Source organism: Ciona intestinalis, chromosome 10 (genome assembly GCF_000224145.3).
Source record: "Ciona intestinalis chromosome 10, KH, whole genome shotgun sequence".
Lineage (NCBI taxonomy): Eukaryota > Metazoa > Chordata > Ascidiacea > Phlebobranchia > Cionidae > Ciona > Ciona intestinalis.
Window position 1 is genome coordinate 3,486,360 of NC_020175.2, and position 17,627 is coordinate 3,503,986.

Genomic DNA, 17,627 nt, shown 5'->3' on the forward strand with positions numbered 1-17,627 from the left:
GATAAAAAATAATTAGAAAAGATCACCCACAAAGTTACATATGTGGTAACTCGTAAGCTGGAATGAGGTGTATGAAACAAAACATCCATGTTATAACAACTGTGTTTTCCGGCTATGCGAGAATAAAGCAAGTTACATTCATACATTTATAAAAAAAAGATTAAGTAATAACTATATATATATTAATTTTAAAATTTACATAAATGTTGTGTTTTGTAAAATAGAAGACAATATTGTGTTCTAAGTTAAGCAATTTACAATATGCCTATTGGCAGAAATAACAGAACAACGCATATAGTACAATGGGGGAAGATGGGAGACCTTTAGCTGAAAGTATCCAAATATTCTGACCATGTTTTAAACAATAAACAGCAGTCTATGGGAGTCCTGAGAATACAGTTTTGTAATTCTTTGAATGTTCTGTGTATACTACCAAATGGGATGAGAAAATAGAATGAAAAGGTGTCCCATCTTTCCCCACGCTACTATATTATTCACATAGGTCCATGTGATGCTGGTTATCTATGCAACTTGGGCAGTTACACCCCAACACCTATTGACGATGGTAGTCTGCCTTATAATGGTCGTTGCCCAGTGGGCCAATACTGCCTCAGTGGTGCCACGGATGGCACAGATTGCCCGAGGGGCACGATGCGCAACACGACGGGTGCTGCTGCAGAAGATGAATGTTTTCCATGCAATCCTGTGAGTTTTTGAAATATGTGAAATTTGGGTCTAATTTGAAATATTTTATTAAAAATTTGATTTTGGATTTTGTGAGATTTTAAAAATATATGAAATTTTGGTCTAATTCGAAAGGTTTTATTAAACAGCTGATTTTGATTTTAAAGCAGTTCAAAACTGAGATAAGAAATGTCCGTAGTTTTATGTATTTGAAAAGAAAGTATTGTATATATATGTATATTTTTAAACACCTATAGTAGGGTGGGGGAAGAAGGGAGACTTTTAGCACAAAATATCCAAATATCCTAATCGTGTTTTAAACCATTAACAACGATCTATGGAAGTCGTGAGGATACGGTTTAATATTTATTTACATTTTCTTTGTTTACCACCAAATGGGAGGAGAAAATAGATTGAAAAAATGTCCCATCTTCCCTTAACCTACTATATATATATATACATATATATATACTTTTTTACATTTGTTTTAATTTTATCAAAAAAGTTTCAAACACTTTTTACAGTTGTGTGTAATTTGTAAAGACACCACATTTTTTCAATTATTTCCCAAATTTGTTACACACACTCAATATTTCTCCATTTTTTACAGGGTTTCTACTGTTTAAATGCTGGCCAATCTGCCCCAACCAAGCCATGTGAAAAAGGTTACTATTGCCCTGGTAATGCGTCTAATACATCACCCACACAGTATGATTGCCCAGTGGGCCATATGTGCCCTGAACAATCTGCGGCACCTATACCTTGCCAAACAGGTGTGTTTTGTGTTGTTTCCTGATTTTCAGCATCCTTTTCATTTTTCTGTTTTTCCATTTGTGATTTGTTTTGCGATTTTTGTGAATTTGTATTTATATTTTTTTGTTTTTTTTTACTTTTTTGTGAATTTGTATTTTTTTTTTTTTTTTAATTTTTAATTGTTTATTCATTTTGATATAAATGTAAACAAATTTTTAAAGTGTGTACCTTTAACAATGTGACAGCATAGTAAACAAGTTGAATTTTATAGTCTAACATACAAAAAAAAATAAAAATAACAAAACTTACAAAAAAAATAACATTAATCTAAAAAAATAGAAATCTCTATCTAAATACGCCCTGCATATTTTCCTGTTTAAAAAACATCAAAAATTTAACATATTTCCCCAAAAAACATTACAGGTACCTACCAGCCATCAGTTAGGGGTTCCACGTGTGAATTATGCCCACCAGGTTTTTACTGTGAAGATGTTTTAACCGGTGGCCAGCAACCCTGCCCTGCATTTTCATACTGCCCAGCTGGTAAGTATGAGGTATAGGGCGACTGTTATATACAGTAGGGTGGGGTAAGATGGGACACTTTCCATGGGTATAGGGCTACTGTTGTATACACTAGGGTGGGGAAGATGGGACACTTTTAGCACATAATATCCAAATATCCCAATCGTGTTTTAAACAATTAACAACGGTCTATGGGAGTCAACAGTTTTATATTTTTTTTATGTTCTTTGTTTACTACCAAATGGAATGAAAAAAAAAATTGGAAATTTGTCCCATCTTCTCCCACCCGACTGTATAACTAGTTCCCTTGTGTGTTTTGGCATAGGACTTTACCTATATAAAAAGGCAAATGACCCCAATTATTTAAATTACTGATTGAAATTAGAACCTTGTCTAGTGTGTTTTATTCATGTTTTAGTAAGAAAATAATAAAAAAAAACATTTTCCAACAAAAGTTACATTCATTTATTCATAAAACAAACTTTCAGTGTAAACTTGCTGTACCATAATTTTTTACTTATTTTTATTTCTATTTACATTTTCTGTACTTTTTGCCTTAATTTTTATTTTGACCTATATTTTACTCCATCCCTAGGCACCCCGTACCCACTTACATGCCCAAATGGAACCTACACACTTTCCACTGACCAGGGATTTGCACGGCCAACTGAATGTCATCAATGTCCAGTTGGAAAGTTCTGCACTGGTGGACAAATACAAGTAATTCATTTTTTCTTAATTTTTTTTTAATTTAACTAATTTTTTTTACAGTTAAAAAAATGTTGTGTTTTGTTTTCAATACCATTTTTTTAAATCTTTTTATTTTTTACAACTTTCTAGCTCTTTTTGTTTATTTTAAGCCAAATATGCGTTCTACCATTGTAAGTGTAAGTGTCCTTCGACAAGACACCTAACGGCAACTCCAACCCAGTGGTCACTAATAGGTTGTCCAAATCATCAGCCACACATAAAAAAAATGAAAAAATCCACAAAAAAATAATTGTCCACAAAGTAACATACTTGGTAACTTATAAGCTGGCATGAGGTGTATGAAACAAAACACCATGCCATAACAACTGTCTATTCCGGCCATGCAAGGATAAAGCACGTTACAGCTAGTTACCATCTTTTTGCTATTTTTACAGGGCAACTGCTCCGCTGGTTACTTCTGTGAGTCTGGTTCCTTTTCACCAACTGGTAGCATCTTACTTGACCCCTGCCCGTCATTACAACCGTGTGCAGGTCCATGCCCTGCAGGTTCTTATTGCAGAATTGGGGAAACTGACCCAGTTCCCTGCCCTGAAAACACAATTAGAACAACACCAGGTAAAGTCACTATTTTTTATATTACAGTAAGGTGGGAAAGATGGAATGCCTTTTCGTTCTATTTTGTCGTCCCATTTGGTAGTGAACAAAGAACATTCAAAAAATTATAAAACCGTAATATCTGTAAAAAATAACAAAACGTTTATTTGGAGATTTCTAATTTTTATGCTATTTTTATATTCTGTTAAGTTAAGCATATTATGATTTGTTTTTATTTAAACATTACGAATTTTTTTAAATTTTGACTTTTGTTAGGTGCTAGCCAGCTCTCTGACTGCATATTCTGCCCTGCTGGTCTGTTGTGTCATGAAGGTAACCCAGTGGCTGACAACTGCCCTGTAGGTCACTACTGTCTTGGATTGAATTTCAGTGACTGCAACAGTGGTGCGGGTCCACAGCCATGCCCGCTGTACACCTTTGCTAATGAGACAGGTCAGTTATTTCTATATGAAAAAATCTGCCAAAAATAATCACTTATGAAGTAACATACATGGTAACTCGTAAGCTGGGATGAGGTGTATGAAACAGAACACCGATGTTATAACGACTGTCGTTTTCAGGCACGTAAGGATAAATTAAGTTACATTCATCTCTACATATAAGCATTTATTTTGTATGCTTAATTTTATATTGTTTATAAACCATTGTCTTAAACTGGTACGATATTACTGTAAATATGCACACGTGCTGCCAGAGCCTCAAACGACACTGGGTTTAAAACTTACAAGTGAACAATGTTCAAAGCTTGTTACCACTGTCATTGCATGTCTTCTTGTGCAAGGCACTTAACTGTCTATATTTTAATCTAGCAGACACTTCTAAGTTGCCCGCATTGAGTTATTAGTCATACAAAAAATATAATAGCGCCGATAACCCATAAAGTTACATATACATATCTTGAAAGTGGGTACGAAGTGTGTGAAACATGCATTATCTAAATAACTGTAACTGCCATACCCATATTCATTAAATGGCTTGTTCCTAATAATTCAACACATGATTTTGTTATTATTTACTTCATGTCATTTATTTAAACAGGAGGAAGCAAAATAGACGACTGCCTACCATGTCCACCAGGTTTCTGGTGCAATGAAACTGGTCTTTCTGATTATTCAGCTTCAGCGTGTGAACTTGGCTTCTACTGTACTGGTGGTATGTATGAGTACTATTATCAAACTCTCACTGTTTTATGTAACTTTAAAATGCATGCCTGCCTAACCTTTATACAGATTTTTTCCTTGGTTTCTTACTATATAGCTGTGAGAACTGCTACTAAAGACAGATAAAAGTCATATAAAATGTATTTTTGTAACATATTTTTGGTCCATTTTAAAGTATTAAAAATTTGGTCATTTATAGCAGCTTTTGCAGTCATTAAAGACACCTAAAAGTATCTAACAATTGTTTTTTTATTATAATTTCAGCCGTTTTAAATGTTTCACATTTTTGTGGTTTTAAAATTTAGGCCATTTTTACACTCATTATGCCAGCCATAGGCTATACTTTGTCAGTCTAGTCTTACAATTTTGTGCATCATTTTAAAATGAACCACGTTTTTGAACCCAAAATCATGTTTCTCTTGTTTATTTCTTAACCATTATGTCACCCATAGTCTACAAGCACTTACAAAGTAACATACATGGTAACTCGTAAGCTGGCACGAGGTGTATGAATCAGAACACCCGTGTTATAACGACTGTCGTTTTTCTGGCCACGCGAGCATAAAGCAAGTTACATACATTTATTTCATTCTATTTTAACCATATACATTTCTACATAGGGGGACAACCACCTACAAAATGTCCAGCTGGTACCATGCGTAATCAAACTGGTGGAACTTCAGTAGGAGATTGTGGTTCATGCACTCCAGGTTATTACTGCCCTGACCCTACAACAACTGGTAAGGACAATAATATTTGTAGGCAGTGGTGGAGCTAAAATATGAAGGTGGTAGAAAAAATTAAAAAAAATTATTTATAAATTTTTTTTTTTTCTTTTTTTTTATATTTATGTGGTAGGCGACCCTAAATAGTCATTTTTGTAGACAACGGGCCACTAATAACCTGTAAAACCGTTAATTAACTGTAGGAAATAATCACCCACAAAGTTACTTATGTGGTAACTCATAAACGAGCACAAGGTGTATAAAACAGAACATCCGTGTTATAACAACTGTCATTGCCACCACGTGAGGTTAAATAATTTCATTCATTTAGACTAGTCAGAAAAATAATCACCCACAAAGTAACATACATGGTAACTTGTAAGCGGGCACGAGGTGTATGAAACAGAACACTTGTGTTATAACGACTGTCATTGCCCTACCACGCAAGGACAAAGCAAGTTACTTTTATTTAAATTGATCATAAAACTAGTTACTTACCTTGTAACTTGTAAACGAGCACGAGGAGTATGAAACAGAAAACCTGTGTTATAACAACTGTCATTGTATTGACTTTCGTGACCAACCCCCGAAAGAGAAAATCATAAAAGAATAAATGTATTCCATTTTGATATATTTTCATTCATACAGATGTTACAAATATCAATGGTATACCTTGTGATATGGGATTTCAATGTCCTGGTGGTTCTACAAGCCAGAAGCCATGTGATAGCGGTTACTATTGCTTGGAAAAGACCAGCATACCAAATATTTGTCCAGCAGGTGTGTTATTTTAAATTTTGAAGAATTTTTTATTAATTAAGTTGTGGGAAATTTTGAAAAAAATTTTTTTTTTTTAATTTGTAAAAATTTGGTAAAAAAATTTTTTTTTTATATGTTTTTAATTTTTTTTTTTACAGTTTTTTTAAACCAGAAAAGTAAATTTAAGTGATTAGCATGCTTTACTGTAAACCTGAGGATATAGGTTCAAGTTTAAATACTGCTAAAAAAATTTAAAAAAATATAAATTAAAAAAAAAATTACAAAAATTGCTTAAAAAAAATTTCAAAATTGTTAGCGATACAAAAAAATACAAATTTAAGATAAAAAATTGTAAACCACACAAAAAAATTAAAAAAAATGTTAGCCATAAAAAGAATTGATTTCAATTTCAAAATTTATTAATTTCAATTTTCAAATTTCAGGATATTTTTGCCCCGAGGGTTCGTACAATTTTACCGAGTGTTCTTACCCCTTCTACTGCCCCGAGGGGACGGGAAACCCCCGTCCATGTGATATTGGGTACCAACCCCTAAACATATCAAGTCTACGTAGCAACCTAACAACAGCTTGTATGATATGTCCAGCTGGTTCGTACAGAAATTCTTCAAATGACGATAAGTGCCAACCGTGCCCACCTGGGTATTTCTGCCCAGAAGGTAAACAGTTTAGTTTTAGTTTCTGCTCTGAAAGTATTTTTTTTTAATTTTTTTTTTTAATTTTTGTAAAATGTTTTCTTTTTTTTAATTTTTGTAAAATGTTTCTTTTAATTTCACTGTAAAATACCGTTAGTTTTGATTTCTGCTTAAAGGGTAAAATGAAATGTGTTTTAGCTTTTTATTGCTATTTGCGTAAGTGGTAACTTGCATGCGGGCACGGAGAACATGAATAGGGCACCCATGTTAAAATAGCTGTTATTTTCCCACACAAGGGTGTGGAAAATGAGTGTACAGGTTACATTTTTTCACTCTCATTCATTATTGTTTTATAACTAATTTTTACCAATTTTGTTTTAAAACAAATGTTTTTTTTTGCAGCAACTAACAAAAATTGTCTAAGAAAAAATTCTGTTATCTTATATTTTCCTCGCAAAATAGGAAATATCTTTCAAAAATACTAATTTTGCCATTTTCTCTGTATATAGTAGGGTGGGGAAAGATGGGACACTGTTTTATTCTATTTTTCGTTCAATTTGGTAGCAAACATAGAACATTCAATGAATTATATACCCGCATCCTCACAACTTTCATAGACTGTTGTTAATTGTTTAATACACGATCAGGATATTTGGATATTATGTGCTAAATGTGTCCCATCTTCCCCCACAGTACTATATATCAATTCCACAAACAAACTATTACAACATTATTAAATTATTAAATGCCATAGGTCATAGAAAGTTGCATTTTATTTACTATAATTTCGATATCTACACAGGAACTGGCAACTACCAAGAAAACCCATGTCCAGTAGGTCACTACTGCCCCGAGGGTGGGGTAACCTCTGTAGGCGGGGTAACGGGTCAAGCCATCCCGTGTCCAGCGGGGACATATGCCGACGCCCCGGGCTCAGTGGCAGAAGCGTGCATTTCGTGCTTGGCGGGAATGTACAATAACTTAGAAGGCCAGCCTGCTTGCTTCCCATGTGGTAGCTCCGCTGTTTCTGGTGTTGGAGCAACAGAATGTACATGTTTAGGTCAGTTTTGTGAGTTTGTATTTTAATGTACTTGCTTGGGTCAGTTTTTGTGATTTTGTATTTTAATGTACATGTTTAGGTCAGTTTTTGTGATTTTGTATTTTAATGTACTTGTTTAGGTCAGTTTTTGTGAGTTTGTATTTTAATGTACATGTTTAGGTCAGTTTTGTGTTTTTTTTTAAATGTACTTGCTTTGGTTAGTTTTTGTGACTTTGTAATTTAATGTACATGTTTAGGTCAGTTTTTGTGAGTTTGTATTTTAATGTACATGTTTAGGTCAGTTTTTGTGAGTTTGTATTTTAATGTACATGTTTAGGTCAGTTTTGTGGGTTTTTTTTTAATGTACTTGCTTGGGTCGGTTTTTGTGAGTTTGTATTTTAATGTAGATGCACAGGTCAGTTTTGTGTTTGATTTTCTGTTTTGCAAAGTATAATTCACTTTTCTGTGTTTTTTTTCTGTTTTCAATTTAAACTAAAAACTTCAATTTAACCCATTAAAAACTAAATTAATCAGTAGACATTAGAACCAATGAATTGAAATTGTCCTGTATTTAATTTTATTTGCCGTCTATAATGTGTTTTTTTGTGGTTTCAGCAGCATTTTTTTCTATTTTTTTACATCTTTTTGTATTTTTCAGTAAAAGGTATATTTTTATTATTAATGTTTAAAACTTTTTTGTTTGTATAGGTTTCAACAGAGCTTTCCAACCCAGTGATGGATCATGTATTTGCCAGTCAGGTTACATCTATTATAATGAAGCTGACTTGCTTGAATTCCAAGGTAAAAATATTCACAATTTGTGGGCACACAAGTGTACTACAAATAAAATGCTATTTTTGTCCTAAAAACTAAAAATATGTTTTGCTTTAATTAAAGTTAAGTATTTGTCCGCTCTATGATAGTAACATTTTAACTAGTAAGATTTTAAATTTTACTAAAAAAACAGAAATGTTTACAGATTTATCTAAAAATAATATTTTTAGTTTTAAACCCATTTTAATTGTAAGTTTTTTACCAAAAAAAATAAATTTATATATATATATATATATATATTGGAAAAATACAATTTGAATGGGTTTAAACTAAAAACCTTATTTTAGATAAATCTGCATTTTTTGTATTTTTTAATAAAATATATATATAACTTATTTTCCAGGCAACTCTGAATTTTCTTGCGAGGCTGTAGTAGACACTCGTTGTGGTAGCGGGGAAACCAGGGTAGCTAGCGACCGTTCATGCACGACTGCCACCACATATTCATGTGATGGTTATTGTGGCAACCGTGGGGGTTCAATGAATGTAGATCTTGGAACTTGTTTGTGTGACAGCGTGACCGCTACTCAAGAAATTGATTGTTATGACTGTAATACTGTAAGTAGGGGGGTTAAAAGTGTTTAGTATAAATAGGAGGCTATTAAAAAGGGCTTTTTTTACCAAAGATTAAGCGGCTTTTTTGAGACCAAGCCACTTTGTAAACAGCCCATTGGTCATTTTAAAAATGCTCTTTGCCTTTGGTCAAGTCACAAAAAAAGCCTCTTAAATTCAAGAGGCCTTCTAAAAAGTAAAGGCTCCTAATTTGTGTAAATTCAAAAAAAATACTTTCAAAATACTGTACTTTGGGATCATTTGCCAACCTTGTCATAAATCCTAGTTTCCCTTGTGTACCTTACTATAGGACCTCACTGAAACAAAATAAAGTGCTTTAAGCAACACGAAAATACCCAAACAGATATCCAACCATTTACAAATGAAGTTTTTCACAAGTATAAAATTAGTTAAGTGTAGCAATAAAATAACTAAAACATCTGTTTTTACTAGACATGTCAAAAAAAGATGTAGACTTAGGTACATTCATTCATATATTTTAGAAAAATCAACTATTTTTTTCCAGCTTTCCACAAGTTTAGACTCGAACGGAGTTCTAACAATAACGACCACAGAGTCCAGCACAGGTGCCACGACACCCGTCACCGTTCCCGATGTAATCGGACCAACGGATAAAATTTCTTCACCTGCTGATACTTACTTTGTGCAGATGAGTAAGTTGTGTTTTGTTAACCGTTCCACACAGTCACGTTTGGTGCGCATGCTTTTAACATAGAGGTTACAGGTTGGATGCTTGTCGTTGCTACCTTTGGAGGCGTATGTGTCCTTGGTCAAGACATCTAATGAAAATTGCTCCAACCCAGTGGTCACTTATGGGTTGTCTAAAGTGTCAGCCATACATACAAATAAAAAAACAAAAAAAATAGTCGCTTACAAAGTTACATAAGTGGTAACTCGTAAGCGAGCATGGGTTGTATCAAACAGAACACTTGTGTTATATAACAACTGTCGTTGCCCGTCAGGGTAAAACGTTACATTTATTCACCCAGGCCTTGTTACAAATGACTATTTATGTAATTTTGTGGGGACATATTGTATGTATTTTTATATATGGTTGACAATTTGGACAACCCATTAGTGACCACTGGGTTAGAGCAATTGCCGATGGTAACAGCACCAAGCTTTGAACCAGTATACTCTGGTCCTTAAACTAGTACTTTAACGACTGTGCCAGGCTAAAAATAAAATTTTAGGTAAAATTATTTGATTAATTTGTTTAGTTTTACAAAAATAATTAAGAAAAATTTTATTTTTTTTGTCCAGATCCCAATGGAGTTTTTGGTACAGTACCAAACGAAATGAGCACGGCCGAGAACGTTGTTAATGGGAGTATGCAGGAGGAGATAAATGCTCTCTTCCCTGCCGTTACTGCTAGAAAAAGAAGATCACTTTTTGTGGAAGACGATCTTCTCGAATCTGTTTCAAGCTACTTTGGAAGAAGGTAAAAACAATTTTTTGTTTATTTTTTATAATTTTTAGCAATTTAGAGGTTCTAGTTTTATTTTTAAACTTAAAAAAAAATTGTGTTCAATTTTTTTGCGACTTTCTTCAACCAAAAATAATTAATAAAATTTAAAATTTTTAGTTACTCAAAAAAATCATATATTTTTAAGTGCCTATAATTTGTTATCTAATTTAACTTTTTGGTAAATTTTAAAATATTTTCGATATTTCAGACTTTTACAAACCACAAGCAATGCAACAGCACCCCCTGTAACTGTAACCCTCCCTGCCACAACACTACCTGTTATTTCCAACCCTGTTATTTGCTTGCAAGTAAGTTGTATTTGCTTATATGCAAGTATCAGTATAACTGAATGGAACACATGGTGTATTTATGTGCCTAAATTTGCTGCCATGTTATAGCAGCGGTGGTTCCCAAATTGTTCTAAAAGTTTTGCCTGGTGGACCCTTTGCCATTATTTTGATATTTCACGGCCCAATAAAAATCAAGGAATGCTATAGGAAAAATGCAAAAACCACATCAAGAAAAGAAAAGGCAAAAACCATCAATTATGGTAACCCTCTAAAAAAAGTGAAGTGAAAACCCTAGTTTGTGAATTGCTGTGTTATAGCGTGTGTATCTTCCTATACACAAGTCATAAATGTTATATTTATGCACTTCATGCTCACTGTAGAGTTATACTATATGTGTCATTTTATACCCAAAATAAAAACAGCCAGTTTTTACACCTCCGAATTACTAGGTAATAACATAGGTGTCTTCCTAAAAACCAAACTCATTTTTGCTTACTATACATTAAGCTCATATATATATAACCATAAACCTAAAATTTTCTCGTATTTTTCCGTCCCCAGTTAAATGAGATGCTGATATTCAGTGTATATGTTCACCCTACTGATAGAACACTAAGCAATTACCCAGTATATGTGAGGAACCATCTGTTTAATACAAACCCCACATTTGACTATGGTGCATTCAGGTAAGAATTTGATGTTTTTTAAAAAATATGGAATCGTGAGGGTGTGGTTTTATAATTCTTTGAATGTCCTTTGTTTACTATCAAATGGGATGAAAAAATAGAATGAAAATGTGCCCCATCTTTCCCCACCCTAATATATAAGTCTAAAACTAAAAATATTTATAACTTTGAATGTAACTTGCTTTATCTTCGCTTGGACCGTAAATGGCAGCCGATATAACATGGCTTTTCTGTTTCATACACCTCGTGTCAGCTTACGAATTACCACATAACTTTGTGGGTGAATATTTTTTATTAAAGCTGACAATTTAGACAACTCATTACTAGTGACCACTGGGTTGAATGAAGCAATTGCTGTTAAGTGTCACTTTTATACCACATCCCATTTACAGGTTACTGCAGACTTACATCACACAAACTAACTTAACGGTGTCCAACTTTGCCCAGTTGTTTGTAACACCTGGTATTTATGTGTTCGCTGACGCTCAACAACCTTCGCAGGAAGTCTTTGTAAATGTGCTACAGACTGGTAAGAAATCATTTTGTTTAAGTTGTCTTTTGAAATATTTTTATTTAATACAAGAATATAGAATAATTTTTAAGCTTGTTTGGAGATTTTTTCATAATTCAATATTTATTTGTAAATGTTTATTTTTAATTTTTAGGTTTTTGTTTTTTTTATATATTTTTTTGTTTTTAATTTTTAGGTTTTTGTTTTTTTTCTATATTTTTAATTTTTAAGTTTTAGGTTTTTGTTTTTTTTATATATTTTTTTATTTTTAATTTTTAGGTTTTTGTTTTTTTATATATTTTTTTATTTTAAATTTTAAGTATTACTGATATGTACAGTGCTAAGTGCTTCGGCATTGTAACTAGATGGTACTTGATTCAAGGCTCACTAAAGCTGCTACAATTGGATTCAGTACTTTATCACATCATACAATAGAAATTGGATTACCCCACTTGTTTCTTATGGTTGTCCAAATTAAAAACCATTATAACTTAAAATAAACCTAATTAGACTTTCAACTTGTAAAAAATTCAAAATAGACTGTAAATTTTGTAAAGAAATCCAAATACACCCTAAATTTTTAAAACGATAAAAAAACAAACTTTTTAAGATTGAAATAAGTATATTTATGTTAACTCGACAATGAGCATAAGACTTACCAAACTGCTCCACACAGGTTTACAATGCGTTACACCCCGGATTCAACCGGCTACAACCAGTTCCTTGTCACAACTCGGCATTGCAAAGCAGTCTGTTACAAACTTAGCACCAGACTGGGTGCTTATCGCAGGTTTGTAAATTTAATATGAATATAAAATGGGTTATTTTGTATGGAAATTTAAAATTTTTCATAAATTGCACATTTTTCAAAGAGTTGTTTTACATATTTTTACAGTTTTAAAACTTATTTTTTTTGTAATTTTTTAAGAATTATGCATTTTTAGCAGTATTTTTTTCTATGTGGGTGAGGTCCTACAGTATGGCCTGCAAACGACTTTAGTTCAAGCCTACAGTTGGCCCATTAACCCCATATTTCTTAGTTAAACTAACTTAATTCAAATTTAAATTAAACCATAAAACTTCACTTTCTGATTTAAAATCATTTACCAACTTTATATAGGTCAATTAAAACACAAAAATAACCAAACAAATTTCCTCAGTCATTCTCGCACTTTTCGGAGCTATCGTTCTTCTACTGCTCATTGCTGTCTTCGTGTGGCGGCCCCGAGATGCCGGGATTTACCCAATGCGGTACTGGAAGCCGCGGTATCGTGCCTTGGGTGAACCTTACGTGGCACCTGAGAAATCTGTGGTTTTTGGTGCCGTAGACGCAAGGTTTACAAATCTTTGTTATTTTTTCAGTAATTTATTAATATTATTATGCAATTTGGAAAAAACAATTTTTTTTAAATTTTTTTTTAATTGAAAAAATTGATTTAAAAAATTGTTAAAAAGATTATTTAAACCAGTTTTAGCGACTTTTCAAAGCTAACCAATTATGATTTTATTTTTGAATTTAGTATATTGAAAAAACATTTTTTAATCTACAGGGAAGGGCTTGATTTTGTTCGAGAGAGAGGAGAGGCTGAAGGAGCTGAAGCTTCTCTTGTTAAAGGTGGGTAGAAGGGTTATATAATAATTTTTGTATATTTAACTACAAATATTGTGACAACTATTGGCAGCATGTATGAAAGTGCAACATTCTCTAACTCAAAAATTTTACAATCATTAAATTTCAAAGCATTATTTAGATATGGGTTACCAGTTTTAGGCTCAAAATGTTTTATCTCTACTGTACAATTTAAGAATGGTTGTAAAATGCTATTCAATGCACACTTATTCTTTCATTTAAATAATCCAACAAAAAAGCACCTACAGTAATATATATATATTAATACAAAAACAAACTCCCAGAATTTTGTGTTTTTTAAAACCTTTTTTTATACTCTCTCATTTTCCCTTTTTTTTTCTCTCTCTCTCTCTCTTCTCTCTTTCTCATTCATTCTCTCACTTTAGACCGGCAGCTGCTGGAGGACTTTAATGTCCGTACTTTGTACGACAAACTAGAAGATCAGAACCTCCACATAGCAGCTCAGATGCATAAGCATAGGGATTGTTTGGAAGGCTTCTATAAGAGGATTAGCAAACAAACTGAAGGTCTTAAGGTGGGTAGCTTGAAATGGAAAATATATATAGTAGGGTGGGAAAGATGGGACACCTTTCGTTCTATTTTTTTGTCCCATTTGGTAGTAAAAACTAGTAACCAAAGAACGTTTTAAAATCATAATCTCAGGACACCCTTTGTTAATTGTTTAAAACATGATCAGAATATTTGGATATTATGTGCTAAAAGTGTACCGTCTTTCCCCACAGAAGTATACTGCAATTAAATAAAGCATGGCTTGTGGCTGTGTCATACTGTTAAGGTCTTTGCAATTAAGGCAGTACAGATTCAGTGGTGCAGCCGAGGGGGTTTGGGGGTTCGCGACACCCCTCATTAAAAAATAATACAATACTTTTTTAAACCGCTCCGTTATTATTGTTTTTTTCTGGCTGTTCCACAGTACAAACTGTTGCCATGTTAGATGCTGTAAGAGTCTTTATTACTTTTTATATTTCTGAACTAGATTTGAAAAAATTGTGTGCCACAGAAACGCCCAATGTAATCAATTTTTTCTCATTGTTTTTCGTTGCATTATAAACCTGTATCCATATTATACATATTATTTTTTAATATAAACCAGCAAACTAAGAAATTATTGTTATTAACATAAAATTTCCTGCTTTTTTTGTAACTTTTGTTATTTTGACCAGGACATGTTGAATGATTTTGATCCCAAACATCCATCAGGCATGAGGAGAGGAAGTGATGATAGTTCAGATCTTACTGTGGTTAATACAACTGTTGTTATGGATGGTATGCAAGGAAGGGGTGAGGAACAAGGGTTATGTATTTTTTCGAAGGGTTATTTGTGTTTTTTGAGGGGTTATTTGTTTTTTTTCGAAGGGGTGAGGGTTATATGTATTTTTCCGAGGGGTTGAGGGGTTATTTGCGTTTATTGAGGGGTTATTTGCGTTTATTGAGGGGTTAAGGGGGTTATTTGCGTTTTTCGAGGGAGTTGAGGGTTATTTGCGTTTTTTCCAGGGATTTAGAGTTTATATTTTTTCTAGGGGTTGAGGGCTTCTATGTATTTTTATTCGAAGCATAGTTGTTTTGTCCTTGCATTAGAACAAAAATATATAAGGCCTTATGTACAATGCTGTCTTTTTGGGTGAATGCATTAATATGTAACAGAAATATCCTATTGGGCCAATGATAGTTGTTATAACATGGGTGTTCAATTTCATGCACCTTCTGCTCACTTACAAGTTACCACAACAGATAAAAAAGTCTTAAAAAGCTATAAATTGCCAAAATATAATATTTTTATATTTTTGTTTCAACTGCTTCCTAAGCCCTGCTGTTGTATGATAGCTTGTGTAAACAGTTTTTTTTATTCTTATTTTAAACGTAGGACCTGCTCAAAAAGATCAGGAGTTGCTAAATATGTTGGAAGACTTGCTTAAGAAGTTGAACAGTGGAAAAGTAATGTTTAATCTATCAGTGACCTAAATTCAAAAATTTTTGGTTAATGCAGTTTTCCTCAAATAAATTGTTTTTTTATTTTAACTTGAAAGTTCAATTTTTTTTTACTTTTTTTAACATAATTAAAAATTAAAGTTATTTTATACATTTTCGATACAACAATTTAGTTAAAAAACTAACATTTGCTATTTAAAAAAACCACATTTCTACGATTTATTCCGTAGATCACGTTATCAGATGAGATGATAAGTGATGCAAGAAGGAGGATGCAAGGCCTTGATAAGGTGAGGAAAGATGAAATTCTTAAAACATATATAGTAGGGTGGGGGAAGATGGGACACCTTAGCATTCTACTGACCGGTCACATTTGGTAGTACACAAAGAAAATTCAAATAAATATAATTCCGTATCCTTACGACTCTCATAGACCGTTGTTAATTGTATAAAACACGATCAGAATATTTAGATATTCTGCGCTAAATGTGTCCCATCTTCCCCCACCCTACTATATATTATGTTTTAGGGGCTGTTTGCCGACTTTGGCCTCTCAAGGCTGTTTTTGTTCTCTCTTAAGGCTGTTTATGTTTTGGAAGTTAATGGGCCAACTGTGGCCTAAATTCTAGGCCCTATATTCTATAGAGTGCCACACTGTAGAACTTCACCCATTAAAGAATCTACTTACATATTATAACACACAACAGCAGAGGTATAGTTCACGATTAGAAATATATATGAAAAAAAGAACAAAGCAGAAACTCAAAAAAAGGAGGAAAAAAACTCTAAAAAAAAAGTACAATTTAAAATATATGTGAAAAAATGAAAAAAAGAACCTTAAGAAAAAAAGAGAGAAAAAACATCAAAAAGAGAATAAATGCACAATTCGAAAAATATATGAAAAAAATGAAATAAAGCAGAACCTTAAAAAAAACATAAAAAAAGAAAAAAAGCAGAAAAATAAGAACCTGGTCCATTAAAAAAATGTAATATTTATCATTTTTGTATTTGTGTTTTCTTCTTACTCTTCCTCTGGATGCAGGCATCAGATGATTGGAGAGCAGGAGCTGATGCGGATTTGATCCGATCCCAGCAGGAGGACTCCATTAACCTGGAGCGAGATCTGATCTCAAATGAGAGAGACGACCTCACGAAAATGATCATCAAACATGAGAAGAGAAGACAAGATGCATTGGAAGAAATGAATAAAAATCTCGCGAATAAATTACAAGGAGAATTATCCGAAAAAGAGGTGAATTTGGTTTAGATAAATCTAATTGACTTATTCACCTTCACATGGCGGGGAAACTGCGGAAGTTATAACATGGGTTTTCTGTTTCACACCCAATGCCCTAGAAGTAAGATTCTTTGCTCTTACCCAGTGGTTTCTTGTGGGTAGTCCAAATTGGCACCAATGAAAAAAATATTTAAAAAAATTTCACTGTTTTTTTATGTGGTAACTTGTAAATGGGCATAGGATAAATGTGTTCAGTTCTTTAATTTATTCATGCCTGTTTATGAGTTACCACGTATGTAGCTTTATAAATATTGTTTTATGGTTTCTTTTTACTTTAGGGCTGATAGTATGGGTGTGACCACTGGGGTGCGGAAGTTATCATATTTTCTTTACATGCGAATTTACCTGAAATACTAATGGTACAACTCCATAAATCTTGGTCCCATGGCATACCACGCTGTAGAAGACCACCCATATAGAATAGAACATGTTAACTTTTTCAAAATTGTCATAAAATATATATGTGCCCGTTCATAATACCTCTGCTCTCTTGTTTCAGATCAACTCGTTGCTGGCTGACCATGAGAGGGAGCTAGAGAAAGCTCTCGGAGTTTTGAACAAAGAGAAGCTTCGTCAAATGAATGATCTTAAAGATCAGCTCGCTGCAAAGAGAAGAGAGAAAGGAAGAAGACTTAATGATCTTCACTCCGAGCAAAGGAGAGAAGGGGGACTTCCAGGTTGGTGAAGTTTTTAGACCAAAATATAATTGTTTAGACTTTATGTCCGTTCTTGAGGTTTTTATTGTTGGAAAGATTTCGATTGTATAG

General features: G+C 33.0%; 1 protein-coding gene across 1 annotated transcript in view; it reads left to right on the top strand.

Moving 5' to 3' along the window:
* The first annotated feature begins 473 nt into the window (after window positions 1-473).
* The window catches only part of LOC100182052, a 29,457-nt gene continuing 12,303 nt past the window's right edge, over window positions 474-17,627 (top strand). Inside the window, exons 1-27 of the mRNA XM_026836277.1 lie at window positions 474-705; window positions 1,295-1,457; window positions 1,861-1,980; window positions 2,555-2,679; window positions 3,105-3,285; window positions 3,541-3,717; window positions 4,324-4,437; window positions 5,066-5,185; window positions 5,819-5,950; window positions 6,373-6,606; window positions 7,385-7,642; window positions 8,330-8,422; window positions 8,799-9,013; window positions 9,534-9,681; window positions 10,292-10,469; window positions 10,705-10,804; window positions 11,348-11,472; window positions 11,865-12,001; window positions 12,660-12,773; window positions 13,144-13,318; window positions 13,534-13,598; window positions 14,000-14,148; window positions 14,798-14,915; window positions 15,499-15,569; window positions 15,794-15,853; window positions 16,606-16,815; window positions 17,360-17,537. Coding sequence (XP_026692078.1) covers window positions 652-705; window positions 1,295-1,457; window positions 1,861-1,980; window positions 2,555-2,679; window positions 3,105-3,285; window positions 3,541-3,717; window positions 4,324-4,437; window positions 5,066-5,185; window positions 5,819-5,950; window positions 6,373-6,606; window positions 7,385-7,642; window positions 8,330-8,422; window positions 8,799-9,013; window positions 9,534-9,681; window positions 10,292-10,469; window positions 10,705-10,804; window positions 11,348-11,472; window positions 11,865-12,001; window positions 12,660-12,773; window positions 13,144-13,318; window positions 13,534-13,598; window positions 14,000-14,148; window positions 14,798-14,915; window positions 15,499-15,569; window positions 15,794-15,853; window positions 16,606-16,815; window positions 17,360-17,537 — 3,814 coding nt within the window. The 5' untranslated portion in view covers window positions 474-651. The remainder of the gene's footprint in view (window positions 706-1,294; window positions 1,458-1,860; window positions 1,981-2,554; window positions 2,680-3,104; window positions 3,286-3,540; window positions 3,718-4,323; window positions 4,438-5,065; window positions 5,186-5,818; window positions 5,951-6,372; window positions 6,607-7,384; window positions 7,643-8,329; window positions 8,423-8,798; window positions 9,014-9,533; window positions 9,682-10,291; window positions 10,470-10,704; window positions 10,805-11,347; window positions 11,473-11,864; window positions 12,002-12,659; window positions 12,774-13,143; window positions 13,319-13,533; window positions 13,599-13,999; window positions 14,149-14,797; window positions 14,916-15,498; window positions 15,570-15,793; window positions 15,854-16,605; window positions 16,816-17,359; window positions 17,538-17,627) is intronic.